This window comes from Vulpes lagopus, chromosome 3, assembly GCF_018345385.1.
Source record: "Vulpes lagopus strain Blue_001 chromosome 3, ASM1834538v1, whole genome shotgun sequence".
Classification (NCBI taxonomy): domain Eukaryota; kingdom Metazoa; phylum Chordata; class Mammalia; order Carnivora; family Canidae; genus Vulpes; species Vulpes lagopus.
Genome location: NC_054826.1, coordinates 77,803,791 through 77,829,761, shown reverse-complemented (window position 1 = coordinate 77,829,761; position 25,971 = coordinate 77,803,791). Strand labels below are relative to the sequence as shown.

General features: G+C 39.8%; 1 protein-coding gene across 4 annotated transcripts in view; it reads left to right on the top strand.

The window, feature by feature from the left end:
- Nucleotides 1–10,450: 10,450 nt before the first annotated feature.
- The window catches only part of BICC1 (BicC family RNA binding protein 1), a 270,715-nt gene continuing 255,194 nt past the window's right edge, over nt 10,451–25,971 (top strand). For 2 of the 4 annotated variants that reach the window (XM_041747643.1, XM_041747645.1), the window contains exon 1: nt 10,892–11,389. In XM_041747643.1, the coding sequence (XP_041603577.1) occupies nt 11,200–11,389 (190 nt within the window). In that variant the 5' untranslated portion in view covers nt 10,892–11,199. Of the gene's footprint in view, nt 10,758–10,890; nt 11,390–25,971 lie in introns of those variants that run through there. The other 2 variants (XM_041747647.1, XM_041747644.1) reach the window with 2 other exon arrangements.

Below are 25,971 nucleotides of genomic sequence, written 5' to 3'. Positions count from 1 at the left end.
TGGATCCTGCAGGGCTCCCACCTCATCTCAGCTACTTTCAGATTAGCTTTTTGTGCTTTCTAAGGAGTACTTGATGACAGTTTAGAAGTTCTTCTGATACTGTCTCCACTTGCCTCTCTTCTGAGGCTTGTGGGAATATGTAGTCATCTACTTTTTTTGTGTCCATTCTTGGTGGATTTTTGATTTTGCTAACTTGTTGTTATGTCTGGAGTGCTTTTGGAGGGGACGGATTCAGAGAGTTTCGGAACATACACTTCTAGCCCCACCTCAATCTTCATTTATTTATCTTTTTCAGGTATATGAGTATGTTTTCTCTACTCAAGGAGGTTTCTCAATTTCTCTAGTTATACATAAAACAATTAAAAAATAATATCCCTCATTTGTTGAGTGCTAACTACATTCCAGGTGGTAAATGAATGAAATGCTTTATAACATATTCATAATCTTTACAATAATCTTTGGATGTAGCTACTTTATGTCCATTTTAAACAAAGAATTACAGGTGTAAAAAGTTAAAATTGTTGGTCCAAGGTTGGGGTAGGCAGCTTCTAAAATGTCACTAATGATCTCTCCCTTTTGATAATTGTGTGCTTGTATAATCCCTTTCCCTCGTATGTGGGCTGGACCAAGTGACTTGCTTCTAATGAATGGAGTGTGGAAAATGTGATGGTATGTCACATCTGAGATTAGCCCACAAAAAGATTGTGGTTTGGGCACTCTCTTGCTTCCTTGCTTGTTCATTCTGATAGAAGCCAGCTGTCATGTCCTGTGTTGCCCTAGGAGAGGCTCATGTGGAAGGAATTGAGGGAGACCCTCAGCCAATAGCCAGCAAAGAACTGAGGTCCTTTGCCAATAGCCCTTGAGGAACTGGATCCTGCTAGCAGCCATGTGAATGACTTGGAAGAGGATCATCTCTCAACTGAGCCTTTGAATGAGACCACAAATGCAGCTGACACTCTGATTGTAGTATTGTGAGAGATTTTGAGCCAGAGGCACCCAGATCATCTATATTTGGATTCCTGATGCACAGAAATCCACAGATAATGTTTATTGTCTTAAACTGTTAACTTTGGAGTAACTTGTTACACAGCAAGAGGTAACTAATACACAGGCCATAAAAATGATAAGTGTCCCTGTTGGCTTGGAACTCAAGAGATCTGATTTCAATGTCTGTATTCTTCACCTGTATTGACACTGACTTTGATTAACCTATACCTTTATGAACTACTATTTCTACCAATTGAATTTGACAATCTTCCAGTTCTTTGATTCTATTATTCTTCTTTGAAAGAAATTTTTCTATCTAGAAATTGCCAGTTCCTGAACTGAGTAATAAGTGAGTACTTTCTTTAAGTCATGGAAATTTAGAAGGAACCTGAAAATTTGTATAATCCAAATTAATCTGTTCCCAGATTTTACGGATGAAGAAATTAGGCCCAGAAAAATTAAGAGACTTGCTTAAAGCTATAGAATTAGTGAAATAATGAGGATCAGAGCCCAAGTCTTTTAAAGTCCTATAAGCAGGTACATACTGATAGTTCTACAGGGTCATAGCTCACTACCACATTCTGAATGTGGAGTGGATTCAATATGATTCTTCTTCATTTTTGCTGTACAAAAATACAGGGATCCCCCAGGGAACAACTGACAAATAATGAGTAGGATATTTATTTCCTTTGCTCTTAGGCTCACATCCCCTGAAAGAGGGATCAATAGCCCGTATCCAACTGAATGACTATCCATCTTCCAATCCCTTAACCACAGCACAGAATCCAACATAGCAATGAAATTTCATATTGAGAGCCAACTCCAAATGATTTGTCTTGGCTCTTCATACTGCTCATTGAGAAGCATTTCCTGAGCTGGAGTTGAAGGAGGCTGCTGTGTTCAACCAGTAATGTCAGCCATGAGAGGAGGTGGAGTGTGTGCCATGTATTTTCCCATTGACATCTCTGCACATTTAGCAGCCTGGCCCTTCCTTTGATGTCCCAGTCATTTCCCACTATGAGCCCTTCTTGCCACAGAAGCTGCCCAGGAAGGGTCACTTACAATGTGCCATTGGCCTTCATTACTGGACTCTTTTTCTTCTCCTTTGATGATGAGCATATAAGTGGCTTTGGTGGAATTTACCTTGTAACTGAGTGTAGTGTTAGAAGCAGAGCCAGTTCTCACATCCCTGAGGTTGGATGCTTTTACGGCTTCATAGGCTTCATTTCTGGCTGGATCTAAAAGTCACACTGCCGGCAGACTTTCAGCCCATCAGAAAAAAAAATGCAGGAAGATACAATTTTACACATGCTTATTCTATTGTCTTTTGCAAAATACTCCATTTCCCCCAGTCCCAGGGGGTCATGGGAATAAATTTACAGGTGAGTGTTAGTCCAGGTATCCTGGATGACGGGGTAAAACACTGGTCTCATAGATCAAAAGCACAATTAACATGTGCCTTGGAACTTGGACAACTGCAGGAGCTGGGAGGCTGGGGCTTAAATATCTCCATGGGTGGTAGTATCGACATAGTACTGCCAGCTTTCTTTTTCTTTTTCTTTTTTTTTTTTTCATTTCGGTGAAGTTGAGAGTTGGGCAATGTTAGAATGCAGGTAAATGCCTGGCTGGGAAAGTTCATTTCCTTCTATTCTACCTGCTACTTAACTTTCTTCTTCCATTTCAATTCAGTCTATTCTCATTTCAATAATCCATGTTTTCTTTATTATTTTTCACCATTGGGGTAGTATTAAAACCTCAGTGAAAGATTTTTACTTTTCAGAATATTTTTAATCAGAAGCCTATATTATCGAAATAGTAAAAGAATACTAGGATGCCTTCTGGCAACTAGATATACTCTGCTCTTGACTTCTGGAAAACACCAAACCCCTCCTCTTTTGGTGGGGAAGCAATAAAAGCCTGAACATGACTTGATGCTTTGAGTTGTGGAACTTAGGCAAGTCACTTTGGATCTATATGCTTCATTTGTTCCTAAGTATAAATGTGTGTGTCCTGAGGGAGAGAGACAGAGAGATATAATAAGATCAGTAGTTTTCTGAGCCTTAGGAACCCTGAGATTATGGAAGAAAAAGTTTGAGCTGGTGAGAATCCTGTCCTTCCTCAACTTGAACAATTCTGCCGTTAGTTTTCTGTTAGGAATTTCTGCAGTAGAGTTTTTTGAAAGATGGTTTTTATTGTTTTAAATGTGAAAACTACCAGCATCAATGAGCGTTAGGTTCTTTCTACTTCTAGTATTTTAGATTTACCTACATATAATCAGTTAGTCCCAGATTGAGGAGAAAGCTCCATGTAATGGTTTAGAACATCATCTCTAGGGGCACCTGGGTGGCTCAGTCAGTTAAGCAGCTGCCTTCACTTAGGTTATGGATGTCAGTGTCCTGGGACCAAGCCCTGCATTGGGCTCCCTGATCAGCAGGGGTCTGCTTCTTCCTCTCCCTCTGCGCCTACCCCCTGCTTATGCTCTCTCACTCTCTGTCAAATGAATAAATAAATACATTAATTAATTAAATTAAAAAAAATTACCTCCGTCAGATGTCTCTGTCTTTGGATCACAACCACATCCCACTGAGGCTCTCCAAGCATGTTATCCTCTCCAGGCCTTAGTTCTTATCTTCTTTAAAGTGGAGATAATAGTTGAATCAGCCTCATAGGATTGTGGTGAGAACCAAATGAGCTAGTTCACAATGTTCAGCAAATCATAAATACTCAATAAGTGATAGGCATTATTAATCAATCTGAAAAAAATATTGGCATTATACATGGTATGTACATCTTCCTTTATTATATCATTTATGTTTATTTCAAATAAGTTTCTTCTAGAACCAATTCTAAAAGCATTGAAATATTAAAATAGAATATCTAGTACTCTGCCACTCTTTTAGCTTGACATTGCAAGGAGATTTATATGATTTTAGAATGTTCTCTTAAGTGCAAACTAATCTGTAAAATATATTGTACCATAACTGGCTATGTAAGTTTTCAGCCAAAAGGTTTCAGTGGAAAGTTCAAATGAAAATAATTTAAGATGAAGTGAATGGTTTTTGTGGATGATGCTTTACTGAAACTCAGCTTTTTCATAAAATTTAAGCATATATTTGCAGAACTTTATTTTTCTTTGAGTTTTTGGGTTTCAATTAATTTATCTGCAAAGTAAAGGGACTGGACCTGATAATTTTTCATATTTAATATCAATGATTCTGTTTCTTGTCATAGGATGTGGCATTCCAATCAGTTTGTCTCAATTCTCCAGGCATCCATTTCTTCAGCTGCAAATTGAGAAAAGAATGTTCTTACCTGTTTGCTACCTTTAATTCTAGCAATAGAGTTGGACTTACCTTTTTATGCTTGTCTTCATTACTCTTTGGTTGCATAATCATCTAAAGTGTATCACAAAATAATTTCTAGTCATGTATTTTTAGGTGCATGGTTAAGAGCTTATCAACCTATATTTCTGAGTGCTCCCCGGGACACAATGGTGAAAAGACACATTTTCTGCCTCAGACATTAGATCCGTGATGATGATGGTGATAAATGATGAAGAAGATAAAGATAGTAAATGTGAACATAATTGCTTTAAGTGGAATAAGCACAACATTTACTGGAAACAAAAGTTAAGAAAACCCAGATCAGCCTAGTAGTAGGGTGTATGTGAAGGCCAAGGCAACAGAATGTGAGACAGTGTTCCAGGCCAGAGGAATACTGATTGCAAACACAGAGCTCTAGATGAGAGAGCAGGAAAGGTCAGGAATTACAAATCCTTCAGTATTGTTGGAGTGTGAAATGTAAAAAGAGAATGAGGGGGGATTGCTAAATAGGAGCCTGCTCATTTAATTGAGTAGTATCTGGCCATATGTTGAAATTATTCAAGAATCACTGAAATGTCAAGGTTTTAAATTAAAATAGGAAAGTAGTGGGATCCCTGGGTGGCGCAGTGGTTTGGCGCCTGCCTTTGGCCCAGGGCGCGATCCTGGAGAACCGGGATCGAATCCCACATCAGGCTCCTGGTGCATGGAGCCTGCTTCTTCCTCTGCCTGTGTCTCTGCCTCTCTCTCTCTCTCTGTGACTATCATAAATAAATAAAAATTAAAAAAAAAAATAAAATAGGAAAGTAGTTTTAACATAAACTTCTGAAACTCTTACAAAAATATAGGAGTTCAAGATCAATAGTTTCATATTTTGCTTTAGAAGAAACTAGTCCAGGGAAACTAATTAAGAGCACTTAGAACATAATACCAAATTCATTTTACTTTAAAATGTTTCCTGAAACGGGATGCCTGGGTGGCTCAGTGGTGGAGTGTCTGCTTTTGGCTCAGGACATGATCCTGGGGTCCCAGGATCGAGTCCCATATTGGGCTCCTTGCATAGAGCCTGCTTCTCCTGTCTCTGCCTTTCTCTGTATCTCTCATGAATAGGTAAATAAGATCTTTAAAAAAGAAAAAAAAATTCCTGAAGGGGTGCCTGAGTGGTTCAGTTGGTTAAGCATCTGCCTTCAGCTTAGGTCATGATCTCAGGGTCCTGGGATGAAACCCCACATTGGATTCCCTGCTCAGTGGGGATCCTGCTTCTTCCCCTCCCTCTGATGCTCCCCCCCTGCTTGTGTACATACACTCTCTCTTTCTGTCAAATAAATAAATAAAATTTAAAAATAAAATATCTCATAAGTTTTTTTCATTAGATGAGCACTAATAAGTTAGACATGAATTTCTAAGGTAAATGTAAGATAATGCTCCTTTAAAAAATCTCTTATGGGTTTTCATAATTTGTGAACTTGAAGATTTTATATAAAATTTTCCAGTGATTTTTTTCTTGATTGCATTACTCCATTAGAAAAAAATCTACACAATTGATTATCTGGCATCTGATCTATTCTTATACTTTGAGTAAGACAAACAAAACAAACATGCTCTATAAAAACAAAAAGACTATCAATTATTCTAACTCTGGTTCAGTTTTTGTAGAAAGAGCATAGGACTCAGAAGTTGTAAATTCAATATTCTGCTATTTATTTATCATTTCAATCATAGTATTATAAGCATATGCTACTTGATTAGATTTTCTAAATTTAAAGCCATACATCCACATGGTTTAAAGAATCAAATTGTTCTAGAAGACTTGTAGACTTGTATAAAAACCAGAAGTACCATATGCCTTCCTCCCATTTCCTATTTTCCACAGGCAACCACTTCCAACATTTTTAGTTTGATTCTATTTTTATTTCCATGTCTCCAGATGACATGCTTGTATTGCCACTTCTTAATTTTCAAAAGCTTATCATTACCTATTGATGTTCCCCTAAAGCACTTTTTCACCACTGCCCTCCTCAAAGCCCCCACTGTTCCTGTGAATATGTTCATATTATTCAAACATTCTATTTAATCTAGAAGAAATCTCAACCCTGAGACTTATGACCTACTCCAATTTGAGCTCTCCTTTCACTATTATCCTGAGGACCCCCTTTGCCTCTATCCTGTGCTGGATCTCTGGTTCCCCATGTTCCATGTTTTTCTCTTCATCTTGATTTACTCTCTTGCTTTGGTGACACACAATCTTCAGTAGCTTACTCAGAAACAATATAAGGAAAATAATCTCTTTTGAGAGATCTCATACCTAAGAATGAATTTGTCATGTATGACTGATATTTTTGCTGATTATAAACTTCTACCTTGGAAATTATTTTCCATCAGTCACTGATCCATTGCTTTTTAGCTCCTGGTGTTTCATCCATTTGGCTCCTATGTTTTCTCTGAACTTGCACACAAGAAGCTTAGCACTGGTGGATACAGTTAGGACAAGCAGGCAGATCCTATTATACATTTGTGACTACCAACATCAACTGGACTCTCAACAGTACCAATTCATTTTCTTACAGAAGCAAAAAGCTATTTTAAAACTCTGTATACAGGGCAGCTGGTGGCTCAGCGGTTTAGTGTAGCCTTCAGCCCAGGGCCTGATCCTGGATGGAGTCCCATATCAGGCTCCCTGCATGGAGCCTGTTTCTCCCTCTGCCTATGTCTCTGCCTCTCTCTCTCTTTCTCTCTGTGTCTCTCAGGAATAAATAAATAAAATCTTTTAAAAAATTAAAAAAAAAATAAACTCTGTAAACAAACTAACATGAAAATCTCTAGTTTCCTCAAACCTCTAATCGCAGCTCTCCTTCCCCCACATCCTCAGCAGGTGATTTTGACTTTTACTCTTGGTAAAATTAAAGCCATCAGGTAACAATTCCCTTGAGTTCTAGAAATGAAACCTGTTCATCTTCAGTTTTGCTTCTAGTTGTGTCTTGGAGTCTATTCTATTTATGCTTGCAAAGTCTTTATAATATCGATTCCTCCTCTTTTTTTTTCTTTTCTCGTATTTTCAATTTTTGTCAAATGGATCATTCCTACTGGTTTTTCCAATTCTCAAACCTCACCTATTAAATTAGTCATTCAACTTACCAGCCAACCAACCCAATAAGCAACAAACAGCCCTTCTTCTACCTACATTATCCTTCAGCTATTGCTCTCTCCTTTCTCTTTTCAGCCAAACCTTTTCCAAAGAGTTGTCCTCACTTCATTAGCTATATTCACTCTATCACCATTTCATTCTGATTTTCTTGCTTAGGTCCCAGTGACCTCCATCAAAAAATTTTGACCTCCCTACAATACAAAGATCATCACACTTCCTTTTTTAGAAGTAGTCTTTTCCTGGGCTTATAAGACAAAACTTTGTTTCCTTCCTCTCTTATTATCCCTTATATCTCCTTTCCATTGTCATCTTCTTGATCACTAAATGTTAGAATTTGTGAAAGGCTCTTTCCTTGGTTCCCCCTTCTAATTCTCTTATCTTTCCCTATACAGTTTTACTCCTTGTATATGGCTAATTATTGTCTATAAACAAACAACACATTTTTGTCTCCAGTCAGTCAAAATCTCTTTTCTGAACTCCGGACCCATATGTCCAATTGCTTATATGACATATCTTCTTGGGGTCTCAATGGCACCTGAAACTCAGTATGCCCAATTCAAATTCATCTTTCTTCTAGTGAAGTCAATCCTCTTCCAGTGTTTCTATTTTAGTTAATGGTACCTATTTTTCTCTAGTTATGTTAGCCGGAACTCTAGAGTCATTCCTCACATTTATCTCTCCATCACCCCATATCCAATCCATCACCAATCTAGTTGATAACATTTGCAATCACAATATTTTTCAAGTCCTCTCACATTTCTCAATTTTCACCACTCTAGGTAAGCAACCAATAGCTAATATCTAAACTTCCTGGATAGTCTCTTAATTGGTCTACTTCTACCCTTGTCCCACAATCTACTCCCCATACTATAGCCATAGTCATCTTTTATTTTTTTATTTTTTTTTTAATTTTTTTATTTATTTATTTTATGATAGTTACAGAGAGAGAGAAAGAGAGGCAGAGACACAGGCAGAGGGAGAAGCAGGCTCCATGCACCGGGAGCCCGACGTGGGATTCGATCCAGGGTCTCCCGGATCGCGCCCTGGGCCAAAGGCGGGCGCCAAACCGCTGCGCCACCCAGGGATCCCCCATAGTCATCTTTTAAAATGCAAATCTAAGTACATTATCCTTTACTTAAAGCCTCTATATAGCTTCTTTCTGTTCTAAGGATAAAGACAAAAACTCCTAACTTGTCCTACAGGGCTTACATACTCTTTACCTCTCTTCTCTCAGCTAGCACCATCTCATTCCTTGCTTTCTTGTACCAGCTTTGCTGATTTTTCTTTTAGGTCTTCCGATGGAGGAACGTACATTGTTTCCTCCAGCCATGGGATCTTTGCTTATGCTGATACTATTAAGAGCCAATATAGCTTAGTGGCTAAGCACAGAGCACTTGAAGTCTAATTTTCAAGGGAGACTTCCTGGGTTCAAATCCTGATTTTTTTTTTTTAATTTTTTTTTATTTATTTATTTATGATAGTCACAGAGAGAGAGAGGCAGAGACACAGACGGAGGGAGAAGCAGGCTCCATGCACCGGGAGCCTGATGTGGGATTCTATCCCGGGTCTCCAGGATCGCGCCCCGGGCCAAAGGCAGGCGCCAAACCGCTGCGCCACCCAGGGATCCCTCAAATCCTGATTTTATAATTTACTTAGTAGTGTAAACTTGGATTATTTATTTTGCCTCCTATGCCTCAGTTTCCTCAACTGAAAAATAAGGATAATCACAATATCTACCTTCAGGGATGATAGAATGATCAAATAGTCATTTGTAGGGAAGGCCCACTCTCCTCTTTCTTGCCCCGTTAAATTTTGCTCAAACTTCTGTTCAGCCCGAGTCACTTTCCTTGAGACTCTTCCACTGACATCTCTGATTGAATCCAATTACTCTATTACAGATTTTCCCCTATTTTGAGTCTCTTATTTGTAATGCTTAATATAGGTGCAATTCTATATTTTTCTGAATGATTAATGTATTTAGATCAACATTCTATCTTTCTCATTAGAATGTCAGCTCCAGGAGCTTAAGGATGCTTCTTGTTTTTGATAACTCTTCTTTGGGCCTAACACAGTCTCCTGCATATACCAGGGTCCCCTCAAATATTTCTTGACAGAAAAAGATGGTAAGCATCCCTAATGGAAGGCTCCTTGATAACCTGTTTTGGTGTTTAAGTTAGTGCTTTGTACAATAAGTTCACAGAAGGGACACATGGTAGTCAATTAAGCAGTTAGACTGTATATCTGCTCCCAGTTTTTCTCTGAGCAGGAAACTTTTCTGCTTAATAAGGTAGGGGTTTTGTGGAAATTATGTGTCAGGTACATGGACCTGGGTTTGATTCTTGACTCCATTTTCTGATGCTATGTGACCTTAGTCATGTCACTTGACTTCCCAGAGTCTTAGTTACGTCATCTGTCAGCACACCACAGTACACAGCACAGTCAATTCTTGTTAACCAGGTTTCTGTTGACCCTAAGTATAACTTGTCCCTTGCGTAAGCCAGTAAGCCTCCCTCTGTGGCACAGTAACAGCTTTTTCATTCAACCCCCACCCCCTTAAAATGAGAATTTTTTTTTTTTTTTTTTTTTTTTTTTTTTTTTTGCTTTTGGTCACAAAACAAACAGGGATGAATCAGTGTGAATGCAAAGTAGAGTTCTGAGGGCATTACTGGTGCAAGCAACTTTCTTTTTCCCTGCTGCTACAAGTCCAAGTGTACAAGTGGCAATGGGTGGTCTGGCCTGGGCAGTTAGGATCATATGGTCATTTGCTGGTCCTCATCTATGAGGCTGACCTTGAAAACAGAGAAGAGCCCTCGGCCCCTGACAAGACAGGCTGCCCAGATGCCAAATGGATTCAGCTAACCACCATTTCCATCTCAGGGGCTCTTTTCTCTCCCCCCACCCCCCACCCCGCCGCCTCTTTAAAATCAGCTGAATCCATTCCTTTAGAATCACATAGAAAATGACTCCCTCCACACCTCATTCAAGAAAAAAAAATCTTCCCTCACAATAAAGAGTAAGCCTCTTGTGCAGCTGACCACTTCGCCGTGGAAAGAGGAGTGATCTAGGAATGAACTGGGCGAAAGCAGTGACCACAGCGATGTCTGCAGGAGATGGACATTGTTTCTTCCGCTAGTCTTCTCCTTTCTCCCTCCTCCTGTTTCCAGCGTGAGCGGCCGACCGAGGCTGTGAGCTCGGCGGAGTGGTGAGCCTCTGTGCGGAGGGGGCTGCGCGTGCATTGGGTGTGCGTCCCGAGCTGAGGAACCGCGAAAATACGCGCGGGGGGCAAGCTTCGTGGCGCGTACGTGGTGAGTGTGCGCGCGCGAGGGTGTCCGAGTGCCGGGGGCGGCCCGCCCGCCGCGGCTCCCCGTGGGCCGGCGGGGCCAATGAGCGCGCGGCGGCCGGGGCGGCGGGCGGGGAGGGGGCGCCGGGGCCCTGCGGATGGAGGCGCTGGCGGCGCGGCGCGCTCATTCCGCGCGGGCGTTGCTGGCTGGGGGAGGCGCAGTCCGCGGCCCGGGATCGCGGCCGGGACTCGGGGCGGCGGGCGGCTCGCGGGGCTGGGATGCGCCAGGGGCTCCGTGGCGGCGGCGGCGGCGGCGTCGGCGGCGGCCCGGGGACGAGCTAGCGCCGCGGCGCGGGGAGCCAGTCGCGCCCGGCCGGCGAGCGGAGGCGGCGGCGCAGGCGGAGCGGCGGCCGCGGTCGGAGCCGGAGCCCGAGCCGGAGCCGGAGCCCGAGCGCCGCGCGCCCACCATGGCCGCCCAGGGCGAGCCCGGCTACCTGGCGGCGCAGTCGGACCCGGGCTCCAACAGCGAACGCAGTACTGACTCGCCCATGCCGGGCTCCGAGGACGACCTGGTCGCCGGGGCGCCCCTGCACAGCCCCGAGTGGAGCGAGGAGCGCTTCCGCGTGGACAGGAAGAAACTTGAGGCCATGTTACAAGGTAGGCATCCCCCGCGTTCTCGGGCTCCCGGACGGAGTCCACGCTCCTTCCCGGACCTCCCGGCCCCGCGCCCCGCGCCCCGCTCCAGCCCACAGTCGGCTTGGGCTCCCGGCCCGCTCCCCCGCGAGGCCGCGGGACTCTCCGCCCTAACACGCCTCGCGGGTCTCCAGGCGCCGGGAACCTTGGGCCCCTAACTTGACCCGCTGCAGAAAAGCCAAAGGCCGAGTTTGCGCCGGCGCGCCCGGTTGTGTTCTCGGCTGCCTGGGAGACGCCAGCCTACTCCGGACACCCCGGCTTCGCCGCGGGACCCACCGAGTCCGCACGGAGTGTGCGTGACTCTCTCCCCACTCCCTCATAGCCTTGAATTCTGTGTCTCCTCTTGTCAGTATCCACTTCCTCCGGCCGAGGGGCCTTGTCTAGCTGTTGGGAAACACTGCAGATGTCAGGGCTCAAGATAGGAGTGTCCCCCCCCCCCCCGCCGCGAGGGAGAGGGGCCTGGATGGGGGTCAGCAGCCAGAGCGTGGGGACTGTGTCGGGGTCGTGCTGCTGGGTTGGACGACCTGCGTGTTCATCTGCTGATAGGCTTGTAACACATCTTGAGTCACACTCAGTTCATAAAAATCTTCCTGTGCTGTGAGTTTCTGTCTTACACAATTTTGTGTGTGTGTGTGTTTTGTTTTGTTTTGTTTTTTAATTCCCTCGTTTCTCTGGGACTTTCCCAGGCACAACAGCTTTAGGACTGGAGACAAGTTCTGAGTTTTATAATGGGGGGATGGGAGTTTTCAGAGTGAACGCTAAAATGTCCAAGGTCATTTTGGCCTTCCTTAAAAATGTTCATTACTAGTTTATCTGTAAGCCACCAGTGTGGTCATTTCCCTCATCTAGAAAAATAGCGGTAGTTTGAACGACTGTCATTCTTAAAGTACTGTAGAGGACCAGACATTAATTTGACTCAGGATGTATGGTGGATTCGTTCAGTAGGTAGCGTCCTTATTATCAAGAGAGGTGTGGGGCTTTCCAACTTTCTTTTGTGGCTTGATGACACAAAAAGTCAACTAACTTTGACTTTATCAGTCAGTGCATCACAACATGGGAGCTATTTAGCCCTCCGTGGAAATGCAGTGGCTTTGAAAGACAATTAAGCAGGTTATTTTAAGAGAGAACAACATGTTTTCCAAGACAATAACTTGGTAGAAACAAATAAGAGTGTTTGGCTGGCGTTTTTTGGATGAGCTACAAACTCATCTGCCTTGTTGCTTATTTTTATTGATAAACATCCCTAGGGCTTATCGTGTCTCTCTTTTTTTTTTTTCCCACCCTTAAATTATATAATTTTCTAAGAGAGTTACTTCTGTGGTAAATCGTTCAAATAAGAATATCGTATAGTGGATTTAGAAGTTAGAGTGGTTTTGGAAATTAAAGTTGTATTTCAATAATCCATTTTAGTTTCATTTGTTCCATGGTTCTTTTTGCCTAGTTTCTGATTCTAAATAAAATATTAAGTTTATTCAGAAAAATACTGTGAGATTGTTTCCCACATGAGTTTGGAATAATGTAAAGGGTGGATCTTCTAATAATACTATGTCTTCCTTACCTGTTCCATCTATGCACATACAGATAGTGATAAGCATTTAGTTTCTAGGCAGCCCTCCTGTATAACTTGAGTTTTGGAAGTGGGTTTCTTTTTTCAATTAATTGATTTCTATTTAGAATAAAATGAAATATGGGTGGTGTATTTTTTAAATTTGAAGGTATGCTACTCTGACATGAGGTGGTTTGAAATTGCTGCAGTGAAAAAGTTTTGTTTCACAGGAAGTCCTAACAGTTAACGTTTCTTCAACAATCTATGTATAATGAAATATTTACATTTCAGCCCCAAAGAATTCTTTAATGATTGAACATAGTGCATTGATTAACTTTCCAGAAATCACCAATAAATGAATTATGCCTCTGAGAAGGTAAATTTTGAACTCATTTGACAATAGAATACTGTACTCAGACATTTTGTGATGTGTGCTTCCTAGTGTCAATTATGTAAAACAACTATGTTTGAAGGAATGAGACAAGTTTTCTGAACCAAATGTAATTCTGGGTCTCATTGTTTTAAACCAGGTGATTATAGCAAGAGTGGGCACTGGAATCAAACCTAGATTCACGTCCCACAGACGTTGGGACAGTTCCTGGGCTCTCAGTCTCACTCTGCCTATCTCTAAATGGTGGATTAGTATTTCTCTAATACTAATAGTTGATTAGTATTAGCGAATGATAATTGTATTTCTCTTGGGGTTTTGGAAGAATTAAAAGAGATAATTCCTGATAAGCTAAAAACTTGCTATGCTGTTTGACAATTAAGAGCTTAATGTATATTATATGCTTTTATTGTTGTTAATAATAAATATTACAGCATGGATTCAAAAGATTTCCTGTGCCTACTATAATTTCTGACGTATAGGGTATACTTTAAATTTGGAGAAACAAAAAATTTTGCAATCTCATATTGGGAAAGTAAAATAGAGACTAAGGAGGTTTGCAAGTATTCTAACATTGTTAGATAATCTTGGGTGTAAAACTTTTCATTTGCAAAGTGTCAAGTAGGTAAAGTATTTGTCTAGTTGGATTTCTGATTATGTGAATCTGGTTTGCCATTTTTCTTTTCATAATTGCCTTAAAATATGTGCAGATTTCCAGTTTAAAGCAGGATAAATAAGATTATCTGTCTTGAAGCCTACATAGTGCAAATTAGTGATTATAATGCTTGGAATTTGTTTCTAGAGAGACTGTCCTGGGGGCGAGTTAATCTTTAATGGGTTGTATTTTTATTAGTAGAGAATTTCTTCTATGCAATGGACCAAAAATTCAGTGAGGTTAGAATATGGGCAATAGGGCACTGATCAAAGAAATGAAATACCATTCTTGGATGATCAATGAATCCCAAAAGAATTTCTATGCATAAAAACACCATACTGAAAATGTAGGGAAAAAATTGTTAGTTTTTCTTTTCTTTCTTTCCTTTGTGTATGTGTGTGTGTGTGTGTGTGTGTGTGTGAGATAACCACTTTGGAACAGCCTTGCAGAGTATCTGCCATTTTTGTTTGAGTCTAAATGAAGATTACCACTTTTGTTAGTTACTGGTTTTAAAAATGGGAATTATTTTCAAGTTTATTGAAGTTTATGGTCAGCCTGGAATGGACACCATGGACAGCACTGTTTAATAATAAAGAAAAATTGTTTTTAATTAATTTAATACTGATTTTCAAAATTTAGATTTCATGCCTTGTGTGAGATAATAGTATTGATTCATTCAAGTCAAATACGAGTTATGGTATGTAGAGAGAGGGAGGAGAATAGTATAGAAAAAGTCTGGGAGAAAGTAGGAAATAAGTCAGAAGAGTCAGAAATAGTCTTGGTGTTTGGTAGGGACCCAAGAGGCAAACATGGAATATGTATATTTCTTTCTCTCTCTCTCTCTCTCTCTTTGGTTGTTTTACATCTTACTGTTATACTTTTCTTCTTAAGTTAAAAATCATACAAAAAATTCCTGCATTCATGTAGAAGCAAAGGCATTTTCCAAATTCCCAATCCCTTGTTTCATCATAGAAAGAAGAGTTACAAGGTGGGAAATGGCCTGTTTTTACGAACTGAGTTTGACATCTGGTGGGCTTTTAGGATATTGCTGTGAAAGACTTTAAAAACCATGTTGCATTTTTACAATAATAGGCACAATGGGGATCACTTACTTCTGCTTACTTGAGTAGAAGAAGCAGTCACTAAGGTTATCAACACATCATTGATTAAAAGTAAGAGCAACAAGTATGTTATCTCTTCTAATTTAGCAAGTGAAGTGAATCTTTAGGGACGATGGTCTTATTTTTTAGATGTTTTATGGGAAAAATGTGAAGCAAAGCGTCTGGAAATTGAGGTGTACTGAAAGTGAAGATAAGAGCTAAGCTGAGTATAGTTTTATAGCTAATGTTGGACTAAGGCTAATACAACAGGAATAAATCAAATAACTTGATGAAGCATAGTGGTTAAAAGCACAGGGCTCTGGGCCAGATATGGATTCAAATCTTAATGCTACCTTCTAATAGGGAACCGGGGAAAATTCTTCACCTGTGGCCCTCTTTCTGAAAGGGGGTTTTAGGGCATCTGGGTAGCTCAGTGACTTAAGCATCCAATTGATTTTGGCTCAGGTCATGATATCAGGATTGTGAGATTGAGCCCTGCAGTGGGCTCCGTGCAAGGTATAGAGCCTGCTTGAGATTTTCTCTCCCTCTGCCCCCCGTCCCCAATAAATAAATACATAAAATAAAAAGGGGTATAATAGTTCTTGCATCTTGACTGCTTGTGATGATTAAGAGAAAAAGATGTAGGTAAGCATCACAGTGCTGGCCTTATAGCTTCCTGAAGCTCATTTATTATTGCTTAATAAATGAATAATAACTATAGTCATTATAAATCATAGTTCATAAAATGCACATTCTTATGTTGCAAATGAAAATCAAGTATATTGGAAAATGAATTAAATGGTCTTACGATAAGTAAATATTCATAGCTATCTAAATATTCTTGGCCTTACTGGCAGCTCATAGTGTGATGAGTATATTAGCTTCTTGTAAAGGTGGTTGAGTATATACTGAATAAAGCTATATTAGAGATGAGTATGCAATTCTAGATTTCGCTCAGAATGAAAGGGCTTTACACCCTTGTTAGTTGTCTAGTTGTCCTTGCCTGGAGTATTTTTCATTCTTTAAAGGGTCCTAAATAAATTACTTCTGACATTTTTACTAAAGACTAGCAGCAAAATCAGTCTCCTTTCTAGTTTTATGTTACTTTGAACTTGTCATTCATTGGTGTCTAGAAAGAGACTTTTTTCAAAATCTGTGCACAGGCTTACATGTTGTATTTGTTCACTTGTAAAATGGGGACAGTAGTCCTGTCTTGGGATGTTGTGAGCACTGAATGAGATGATGCATGTGAAATGTGTAGCCCAGTGCCAGGCACATGGCACTTTGTGGATGTTAATGTAGCAGCAGCTCTGTGCCACGTGACAGATAAAGATTTTGGAACACTAGAGAGCAAATGCTTGCTTTTATTTTATTTTAATTAATTAATTAATTTATTTTTAAAGATTTTATTTATTTATTCATGAGAGACACAGAGAGAGGCACAGACACAGGCAGAGGGAGAAGCAGGCTCCATGTAGGGAGCCCGATGTGGGACTCCGTCCAGGGTCTCCAGGATCACACCCTGGGCTGAAGGTGGCGCTAAGCCCCTGAGCCACCTGGGCTGCCCAAATGCTTTTAAAATGCTTTTAAAACAACTACATGTCAATCCATTTTGTTTAGGGGAAGGGATGATTTATTTTTGAGAAGTCTTTCTCCTGTCAGAATCCGTTGGGACAATGGTAGTTGAGTGTGAAAGCAGAATTGAAGGATAAGATCATGTTATAAACAATGAAAAAGTGCATTGAAAATTGTGTAGCTTGGCAGTATGAAGCCCAGGTGCTGCCATCAGAGTTGGCTGGATCGGGGTCTTAGTGTCACCTCAGCAGGGCCCTATAAGGGTAGCATGAGACGGGCATCATGTCCCTGTCCTCAGGACGAGTAAGCACTCTCAGTACATGCATGTGCTCTCAGTAAGTCTGATCTTTGCGAAGACTTGTGCGGTGTTGGTGGAGTTGATCATTGATAAGTTAAAACAGAAAGGTTTGTCATATGGCTGATTTTAATAGGCAGGTATATATTTGGCTGTGACTAACAGAAAACCGAACAGAGTGGCTTAAACCAGCCAGGAGTTTATTTTCCTCACCTAATACAAAATCTGGAGCTCAGGGGTCCACCCCTGAATAGTTGCCCCAGGGGCATCAAGGAGCCCAATGACTACCTTCCTCACCTCTGCCATTCCCAGTCTGTGGCTTTCGGCCTCATTGTTACAGAAACTATCTGTCTGTGCCTGGAGGTGCATCTTCGGTCTGGGGAGGGGAAAAGAGGAGAATAAACATTGTTTTCTGCTCAAGATTTTGAAGAACCTAAACATTTTGTGGATGTTACATATTTATAAATCCATTTCCTACCTACTAAGCTACGAATAACTATAGGTGATGAAAACATTATTTGTAATAAGTATTATTATTATTATTATTTTTTAAAATTTTTATTTATTTATGATAGTCACAGAGAGAGAGAGAGAGAGAGAGAGAGAGAGAGAGAGGCAGAGACACAGGCAGAGGGAGAAGCAGGCTCCATGCAGGGAGCCCGATGTGGGATTTGATCCTGGGTCTCCAGGATCGCGCCCTGGGCCAAAGGCAGGCGCTAAACCACTGTGCCACCCAGGGATCCCTGTAATAAGTATTAAATCCCACTGGCATTTATGATGCTGGCATATACAAACGTAATGCTCACTTTCTAGCTATATAGTAGTTTCTCTGTTACATTAAATAAGATAAATCACACATTAGTGTATATATTGAGTTTATCTGAAGCTTAATTGCATCTCTTCTATAGGAAGATGCTCAAACATAGGATTTGAAAATTAGCCATTGAAGTTATTTTTCTCATTATGAAGGTAATATGAACTTATTTTTAAAAGATTTTATTTATTTATTCATGAGAGACACACAGAGAGAGGTAGAGACTTAAGCAGAGGGAGAAGCAGGCTCTCTTAGGGGAGCCTATGTGGGACTTGATCCCAGGACCCTGGGATCACGTTATGTCCTGAGCTGAAGGCAGATGCTTAAGCACTGAGTGACGTAGGTGCCCTGGTAATATGAACTTATATAGAATACTTGAAACAGATGTAAAATAGAAGACCCAAAAGTCATCCCTAATCTAGCAATAATCACTATAAGTGTTTTGGGAATCTAGCAAGAACCACTTGTAGGATTTTTGGGAATTATTTCCTGGTCTTTAAACAATATATGCACACATAATTTATTTTTACGACAGATTTTGAGTTCCTACTGTATCGCAGGTACAGTGTTAGTGTTAGGCTTTGGGGATGCCATCAAAACCAAGATAGATTTGGTTTCGTGTCTTGTGTTCCTTACATTCTAAACTGGGATCACACCCAGTTTTTCACTTACCATTGTGTCATGAGGATTTTCCATCTCATTAAAGATTTTTGAACAGCATGGTTTTATTTATTATTATTTTTTAAAAGATTTTATATACTTACTCATGAGAGACACAGAGAGAGGCAGAGACATAGGCAGAGGGAGAAGCAGGCTTCTGTGGGCAGTCTGATGCGGGACTTCCTCCCAGGACCCCAGGATTACGACCTGAGCCAAAGGCAGACGCTCAACCACTGAGCCACCCAGATGTTCCTGAGCATGGTTTAAAATGAATATAAACTGTCCCCTTGACATATCATACTTTGCTTAAACCCTATGACATAAGCATTTATGATAAAACTTTTCCCAGGAGGGGAAAGAGCCTAGGGTTTTTACTCAGACTGACTGGGATTCAGATCTTGGGCAGGTTAATAACTCGTGCTTGGGTAAGTAAATAACTTCTCTGAGCCTCAGTCTTTTTATCTCTGCAGTGAGGATAAAAGTATTGAGGATTAGAAATACTGTGTATAAGCCAGATGCAGTGCCAGATGCAGTGCATATACTCAAAAAAATGGCAGATGGTGAATATTAATATTGCTGTCCCAAACACTCTCGCCTAAAAGCATGGCTTGCATCCTGAATATTCTCTTATGAAAAATTTTTACTAGTGAAATTTTGGGGGCAAAGGGCATGGATATTTTAAGAGTCTTGATAAAGTTTGCAAAATTATTTTCGAAAGTTTCATAGGTTAGGCAGAAGAGACAACAGATTTGCAGGATGTCTGCTCCTTTTGCCTTTGATCTTACAACCTGGCTTGTTTGGGCTAGTAAGTGTGAGAAATTAGGATGTAATTGTTGAATTACCTATCCAGATTTAGAGTTCTATATGTTTCTTTCACTAAAAATTTTGAATGGTGTTTATTTTACCTGATTAACATGTCAGATTCTTAAAGTCTGTGTGCGTTAAAATTATCTGAGAAGATTGTACAGAAACTCTGGACTTGTGTTGGAGATACTGATTGTGTTGGTTTGATAATTTCAGTAGTGGTTGGAATCTGCATTTTGAAAAGAATCTCATGTGAATCCAATGTAGGTGATCTAGGGCTACTGCACTTTGAGAAGTGTTGCTATATGGTTAGATAATGATGGCCAAAATTAGGAAGATTCAGATCCTTTTCTTTCTTTGATTTTCTTTACTCTTGAAGCTTATACTTTCTCCATGTTAAACCATCTTGAAGCATTTTAATCTAGGAGCATAATTTATAACTGGCACAGCATTGTTTAAAGTAGCTTGTTGTATGGGACCTGGGAAGAGCCTAAACCTGTGGGAGGATATATTCCTGCGGGAGAATATATTGTTTTTATTATGGCACAGCAGACTCAGAATAAATTTAATTTTCCTACAGATTCCCATTAAATTGGTTATAATAGATACCTATTCAATATATTATGAAATAATTTAAAAGGACACATTTGTTGTTTCAGAAATTTAAAAAGCAGTGTGAAGGGAACTTTTAAGAATAAAAACAGTCATCAGTAACCCCAGTATACTGAAGCTATTTTCATTTTTCTGCCTTGAAATGTAGTTTTGACATACATAATAGTTTTGACTATTTGCATAGTTTATGTAGTTCATGCTATAGTATTAACTACTACTTTGTATTTAGTATTTTAATTTAATATATTAAATGTTTTTGTATTTCCTTTTTTTTAAAGATTTTATTTATTCATGAGAGACAGAGAGAGAGAGGGGCAGAGATACAGGCTGCTGTTGAGATCTGTGTTTTACAGATAGAGAAGCTAAAAACCCTTTAAACTTGAGGCATCGGTTTCTTTTTGGAATTCTTCGTGGGACTAGATGCTAGTTTTCTTCTTAGGGTTGTTGCAGAGTTGAAACTCTTATGCAGTGTAGAGATACACCAAATCTCAATCTAAGATGCTAACCTGTTCTCCAGAATAGGGTAGTGTTTCCCCTAGTTCCCTGCTGAAATGCAGAGGAATGTGGTAGTAGGTGCACAGTTGGGTTAGAATTCTTGGTGAGATTGCACATATTCCAAAGCTTTGCCTTGTACTAGCTTTGGTTAACTTTTCTGTTTTCTTCACGAAACAGAGATAATAACATCTCTCTCCCAGGACTGCAGTGAAGATTACATGATAATTTGTGTAAAGTTGGCTCACAGTTGATTCTCTGTACATGATCTGTGTGTTTCAAATTCATCTCTTATTCCTCTTCAGCACCTAGTCCAGTGCAGTGTTTATGACCCATGAATAAATGATCCATGGTGGAATTGGACTAAAAACTGCTCATTTTGGGCTAGGGACTTGGCATTGATGACCTCCTGGAATGGAACTTTAAAGGTAGGGCATGTACTTGGCCTTAAGATATATCCCAGTTCTGCATTACATAAATAAGGCATAGTAATTGTCCACACGCAAGGTGGTCTTCCTTTACTTTTAGTCCAGGAGCTATGTAGAATGTTGTACTATTAGTGATACATTAGTGCAGAGATTTGAATTGAGTATATGGAAAATAATTCAAGTGAGGTTAATGCTGAGTAATTTGTCTCTGTTTCTGATCTGAATTAGTTTTATACATTGAAATTTGTCAAGGGAAGTATAATTATTTATTTAGATGTAGATACTGCATTATCTCTTTCTTACAAGAATACATCTCCAGATACTTGTTTAAATATGATTTTAAAGCATTTCAGATAAGAGCTAATCTGTTTTTGAAATAACTGGTCTTTTATGTTAATTGCTCATTGTACTAGGATAGTCACCGACATATTTTTAGTTAGAAGAAAGTAAACCATTCCTCTCAGAAGAGTGGGTAACCAGGAGTCAGGCGATTTGAGTTCATTATCCAGTCTTGCCATTGACATTTTACAAGTCATTTAACTTCTCAGGGTTTTGGATTAGATTTCCCTAAAATCCTTTCCAGTTTTAGTGTTCCAAGTATTTTGCATACAATACAATAAGAACCCAATAGTGCTTGGCATGGTGATAGAAGCTCACTGAGTTTACATACATAAGTCGTTTGGGTAGGAATTTGCCTTTATGAGTACCATACACATGAGCCTTCACAACCAGTGGGGGAAGAGGGTGGAATGAAGACAGTTGGAGTATCCTGGTTTGGAGGAGCAAGTATTCATAAGACAGCTGACTGTGAGCTCTGTTGATGTCTTGGCAGTTTTCAGTGTCCTGTGGGCTAGGTTCCCTAATTTAAGATTTTCTACTGACCAGGATGGCAGTGCTAACCATAGTTGAAACTTGTTGGTGTTGACTTAACTGATTTAGATGAACAAAGGAGATCATGTGCTTCCCCATGTAGCATCTTTTTGTCACATTTTCCTTCTTCTGTAACATGTCCAGTTTTCAAGCTTCATGTGCCAAGATTTAAACATGTCATATAAACCACTACAGAATCATGGCAGGGAAATGTAATAATGTTCATTAGAGTAAAATCTCAATTAAAAAATACGTATTTTAATTTTAAGTATTTTCAGAATTATTTTAATTACTTCTTCATTATTGAGCTCTAACACACTATTTATCTTTAGAAGACCACTAAAGCTTGTATTATATATTTTTTGAGTTGGTCCCTTTATCATAGTCTGAGCTTTTGAAGTACCATTTAAGCAAAAATTAATATTTTGGTAAGAAATGGCTGTCTTTTAAATTGCTTGATTATAATGATCTAATTTAAAAAGCCAGAAAAGTGTTTAGCATGAGTATTACAGGAGGACTCATATAAAGAAATGCTTATTTTAATCCAGGGGATTGTTTTTCTTCATTTATTTTTTACATTGGTAAAGGAAACCCAAGATTAGCATAAATCTATAGGGTTTTTATTATTTTTGTTACAGGGGTCTATAATTTAGTAAAACATTGCTGGCAGTCATACTGTCACCAAAACAGAAAGATTGCCTTCAAAAATATATTTGCTGTCAATGAATGGACATCTGAGATACATTATCTATGGAAAGTGTATTTGACTACATCAAAACATCTAGGCTTGGGATCCCTGGGTGGTGCAGCGGTTTGGCGCCTGCCTTTGGCCCAGGGCGTGATCCTGGAGACCCGGGATCGAATCCCACGTCGGACTCCCGGTGCATGGAGCCTGCTTCTCCCTCTGCCTATGTCTCTTCCTCTCTCTCTCTCTCTCTGTGTGACTATCATAAATAAATTTAAAAAAAAAAAAACATCTAGGCTTGAGCAACAAAATATTATAAAAGTATATTTGAATTTGAAGGAAGTTCTGCATAAATGATTAGCTTTAAAGCTTGTGAAAAGTGTTTTATTATAAATCATTAGAAATAGTGAGGCTATCTGAAAAACCCAATGGGCAATTGCTGTGTTTAAAAAAAATCATGAGGTGATGTTAAGGGACTTCACAAATGAATAAAGCTTTTTACCTTTAAGAGGAATACAGTCTAGGGGCAGCCCTGGTGGCTTAGTGGTTTGGCGCCACCTTTGGCCTGGGGTGTGATCCTGGAGACCCGGAATCGAGTCCCACGTCGGGCTCCCTGCATGGGGCCTGCTTCTCCCTCTGCCTGTGTCTCTGTATCTCTCATGAATAAATAAATAAAATCTTTTTTTTTTTTTTTTTAAAGAGGAATACAGTCTAGTAGAAGAGAGGAAACCCTCCTATACACAATAACAGAAAAGAAAAGGAGATCCCATGGAGTAAGGTCCTGCTTAAATAATGTGGTTCTTAGCCTGGGGTTGCCTACCTCTGTCCCTTAAGATTAGGGCTTGCAACAGCTATCTTATTTGGGAAATCCTCTCAAGAAGAGGTGAGGGAATAAGGAGAGTCAAATGGGGAAGAAAAAGCCAAAGCCAATACAGTGATGCATTATTAACTTGGTTACCACTAAGGGTGACTACATTTAGTAGTCTCAGAGTCTACATCCCTAAATCATTCATCTAAGGCACTAAAAGGAGAAGTACTTGTCTATAAGCTTGTATACATCTTTTGAGAGGATTGGGGGTTGACCTATGAGGTTTGCCTTCTCTGCACTTCTGGGTTACATTTGTGTGACACCTCTTGAGCCTGCATGCATCCAACCAGCTCCCATAGCAGGAAGTGAGAAGTCTGTCTGGTATAGGCTTGAGATGAGGTCTCTTAACAAAGAATGAGTTGACACCTGCACACAGTCATTACTTTTAGCTTGGAAAGAGAGTGGAAGAGATGGAGTGTAATGGAGGTGAGATAATGTATAATATGGTCTGTACAATACAAAAGCTGTATGTATTTTATTTTATTATTTTTTTTTTTATTTTTTATTTTTATTTATTTATTTTTTTTTAAGCTGTATGTATTTTAAATGCAAAAAAAATTTTAGAAAGTGGGAGATAGAAGTGAATGTCAGTACCTTTTATTTTAAACCAAAGAGTATGGGGATCCCTGGGTGGCGCAGCGGTTTGGCGCCTGCCTTTGGCCCAGGGCGCGATCCTGGAGACCCGGGATCGAATCCCACATCAGGCTCCCAGTGCATGGAGCCTGCTTCTCCCTCTGCCTATGTCTCTGCCTCTCTCTCTCTCTCTGTATGACTATCATAAATAAATAATAAATAAACAAAAAAAATTAAAAAAAAAAATAAACCAAAGAGTAGTCTTTACTGTAAATTTTTGGTGACTGCTGTTGTGTATGTTTCTGTTGAGTTTGTTATAATGTGAGAATATAGAAATAGACTGGTCTGTGGTCAGAAAGATGGTAGAATAGAAAACTCCAGAACTCACTCCCCTGTGGAAACACTGACTTAGTATTCAGTCCAAAAAGCCATTATGACCATGCCCAGGCATACTCAGAGGCAAGAATAGCTGCATTGAAGTGGGTCAGAAAGATAGTTTCATTTTATTCGTATCAGTCTCTCTTGCAGGCTAGTAAAGCTAGTGATTAAAAGGAAAAGCCCAATATGCTGCTTGTCCCTTGGAAGGGAAAGAGAATAGTGGAACATATATCCAGTGTTTTCTTGGAGTGGGGGACTACTTCAGGAGTTGGTTTATATTTTGTTGCTTGACTTGGAGTGCTGTTGAGGAACTGGTATACTTTGGATGCCTGGGGCATCTTATTTTTTTTTTTTTTAATTAACTTTTATTGGTGTTCAATTTACCAACATACAGAAAAACACCCAGTGCTCATCCCGTCAAGTGTCCACCTCAGTGCCCGTCACCCATTCCCCTCCAACACCCGCCCTCCTCCCCTTCCACCACCCCTAGTTCATTTCCCCGAGTTAGGAGTCTTTATGTTCTGTCTCCCTTCCTGATATTTCCCAACATTTCTTTTCCCTTCCTTTATATTCCCTTTCACTATTATTCATATTCGCCTGGGGCATCTTAAAACAAAAGAGAGCTCAGCAGCTTGTGATCCTGCCAGAGAAACTGCAGTACTGTAGACAAACAACAGAGGGAGAAAGAGACTAATGCCTCATGAAAAAGAAACTGGAAAATCTCTCAAACTGGAAAATTACATGAGCCCAGAGAACATGTGTCCTTGTAAAATGTTTGAGAGGCCCCCCAAATCTCTAGCTAGGCTGACTGATAGAAGTCTTCCAATATACAAAGCCAGTCTATAAAAATTGGGGGAGGTGGCTGCTTTTTTAAAATGCAAAAATCACAACAAAAAAATATGGCAAATAACAAGGCACATAGAAAAAAGTGGGAAAATGTGGTTCAATAAAAACAAAAACAAAAACAAAATAAATCTTCAGCAACTGAGCCTAAAGAAATGGAGATCTGTGAATTACCTGACAAAGATTTAAAAATAATTGTCTTAAACTCAGTGTGCTTCAATAGTTTAATTGAGAAATTCAGTAGAGGGGATCAACAGCAGACTTGATAAAACAGAAGAAAGAATCCGTGAACTTGAAGACAGTTCATTTGAAATGATCAAATCAAAGGAATGAAAGGAAAAACAAATGAAGAAATGTGAAAAAAACCTAAGGGACAGATGGGACACTGTCAAATGGACCAATTTATACAATATGGGAGTCTCTGAAGAGAAGAAGAGAGATGAGTTTCTCTGAAGACACAATGACAGAAAACTTCCCAAATGAGGAAGGAAATGAACATTCAAATTCAAGAAACTTAAAATATTCCAACTAAGACGAATCTGAAGAAGTCCATACTGAGACACATTATAGAAAACCCAAAAATGGATTCTCAACTTATGGTCAACTAATCTTTGACAAAGTAGGAAAGAATATCCAATGGAAAAAAGATAGTCTCTTCAACAAATGCTGTTGGGAACATAGGACAGCCACATGCAGAAGATTGAAACTAGACCATTCTCTTACATCATACACAAAAATAAAATGGATGAAAGACCTAACTGTGATATAGGAATTGAACAGAATCCTAGAGGAGAACACAGGCAGCACCCTCTTCTACCTTGGCTGCAGCAACTTCTTGCTAGATATATCTTCAAAGACAAGAGAAATAAAAGTAAAAAATGAAGTATTACAACTTCATTGAGATAAAAAGCTTTTGCACAGCAAAGTAAACAGTCGGCAAAACAAAAAGACAACGAACAG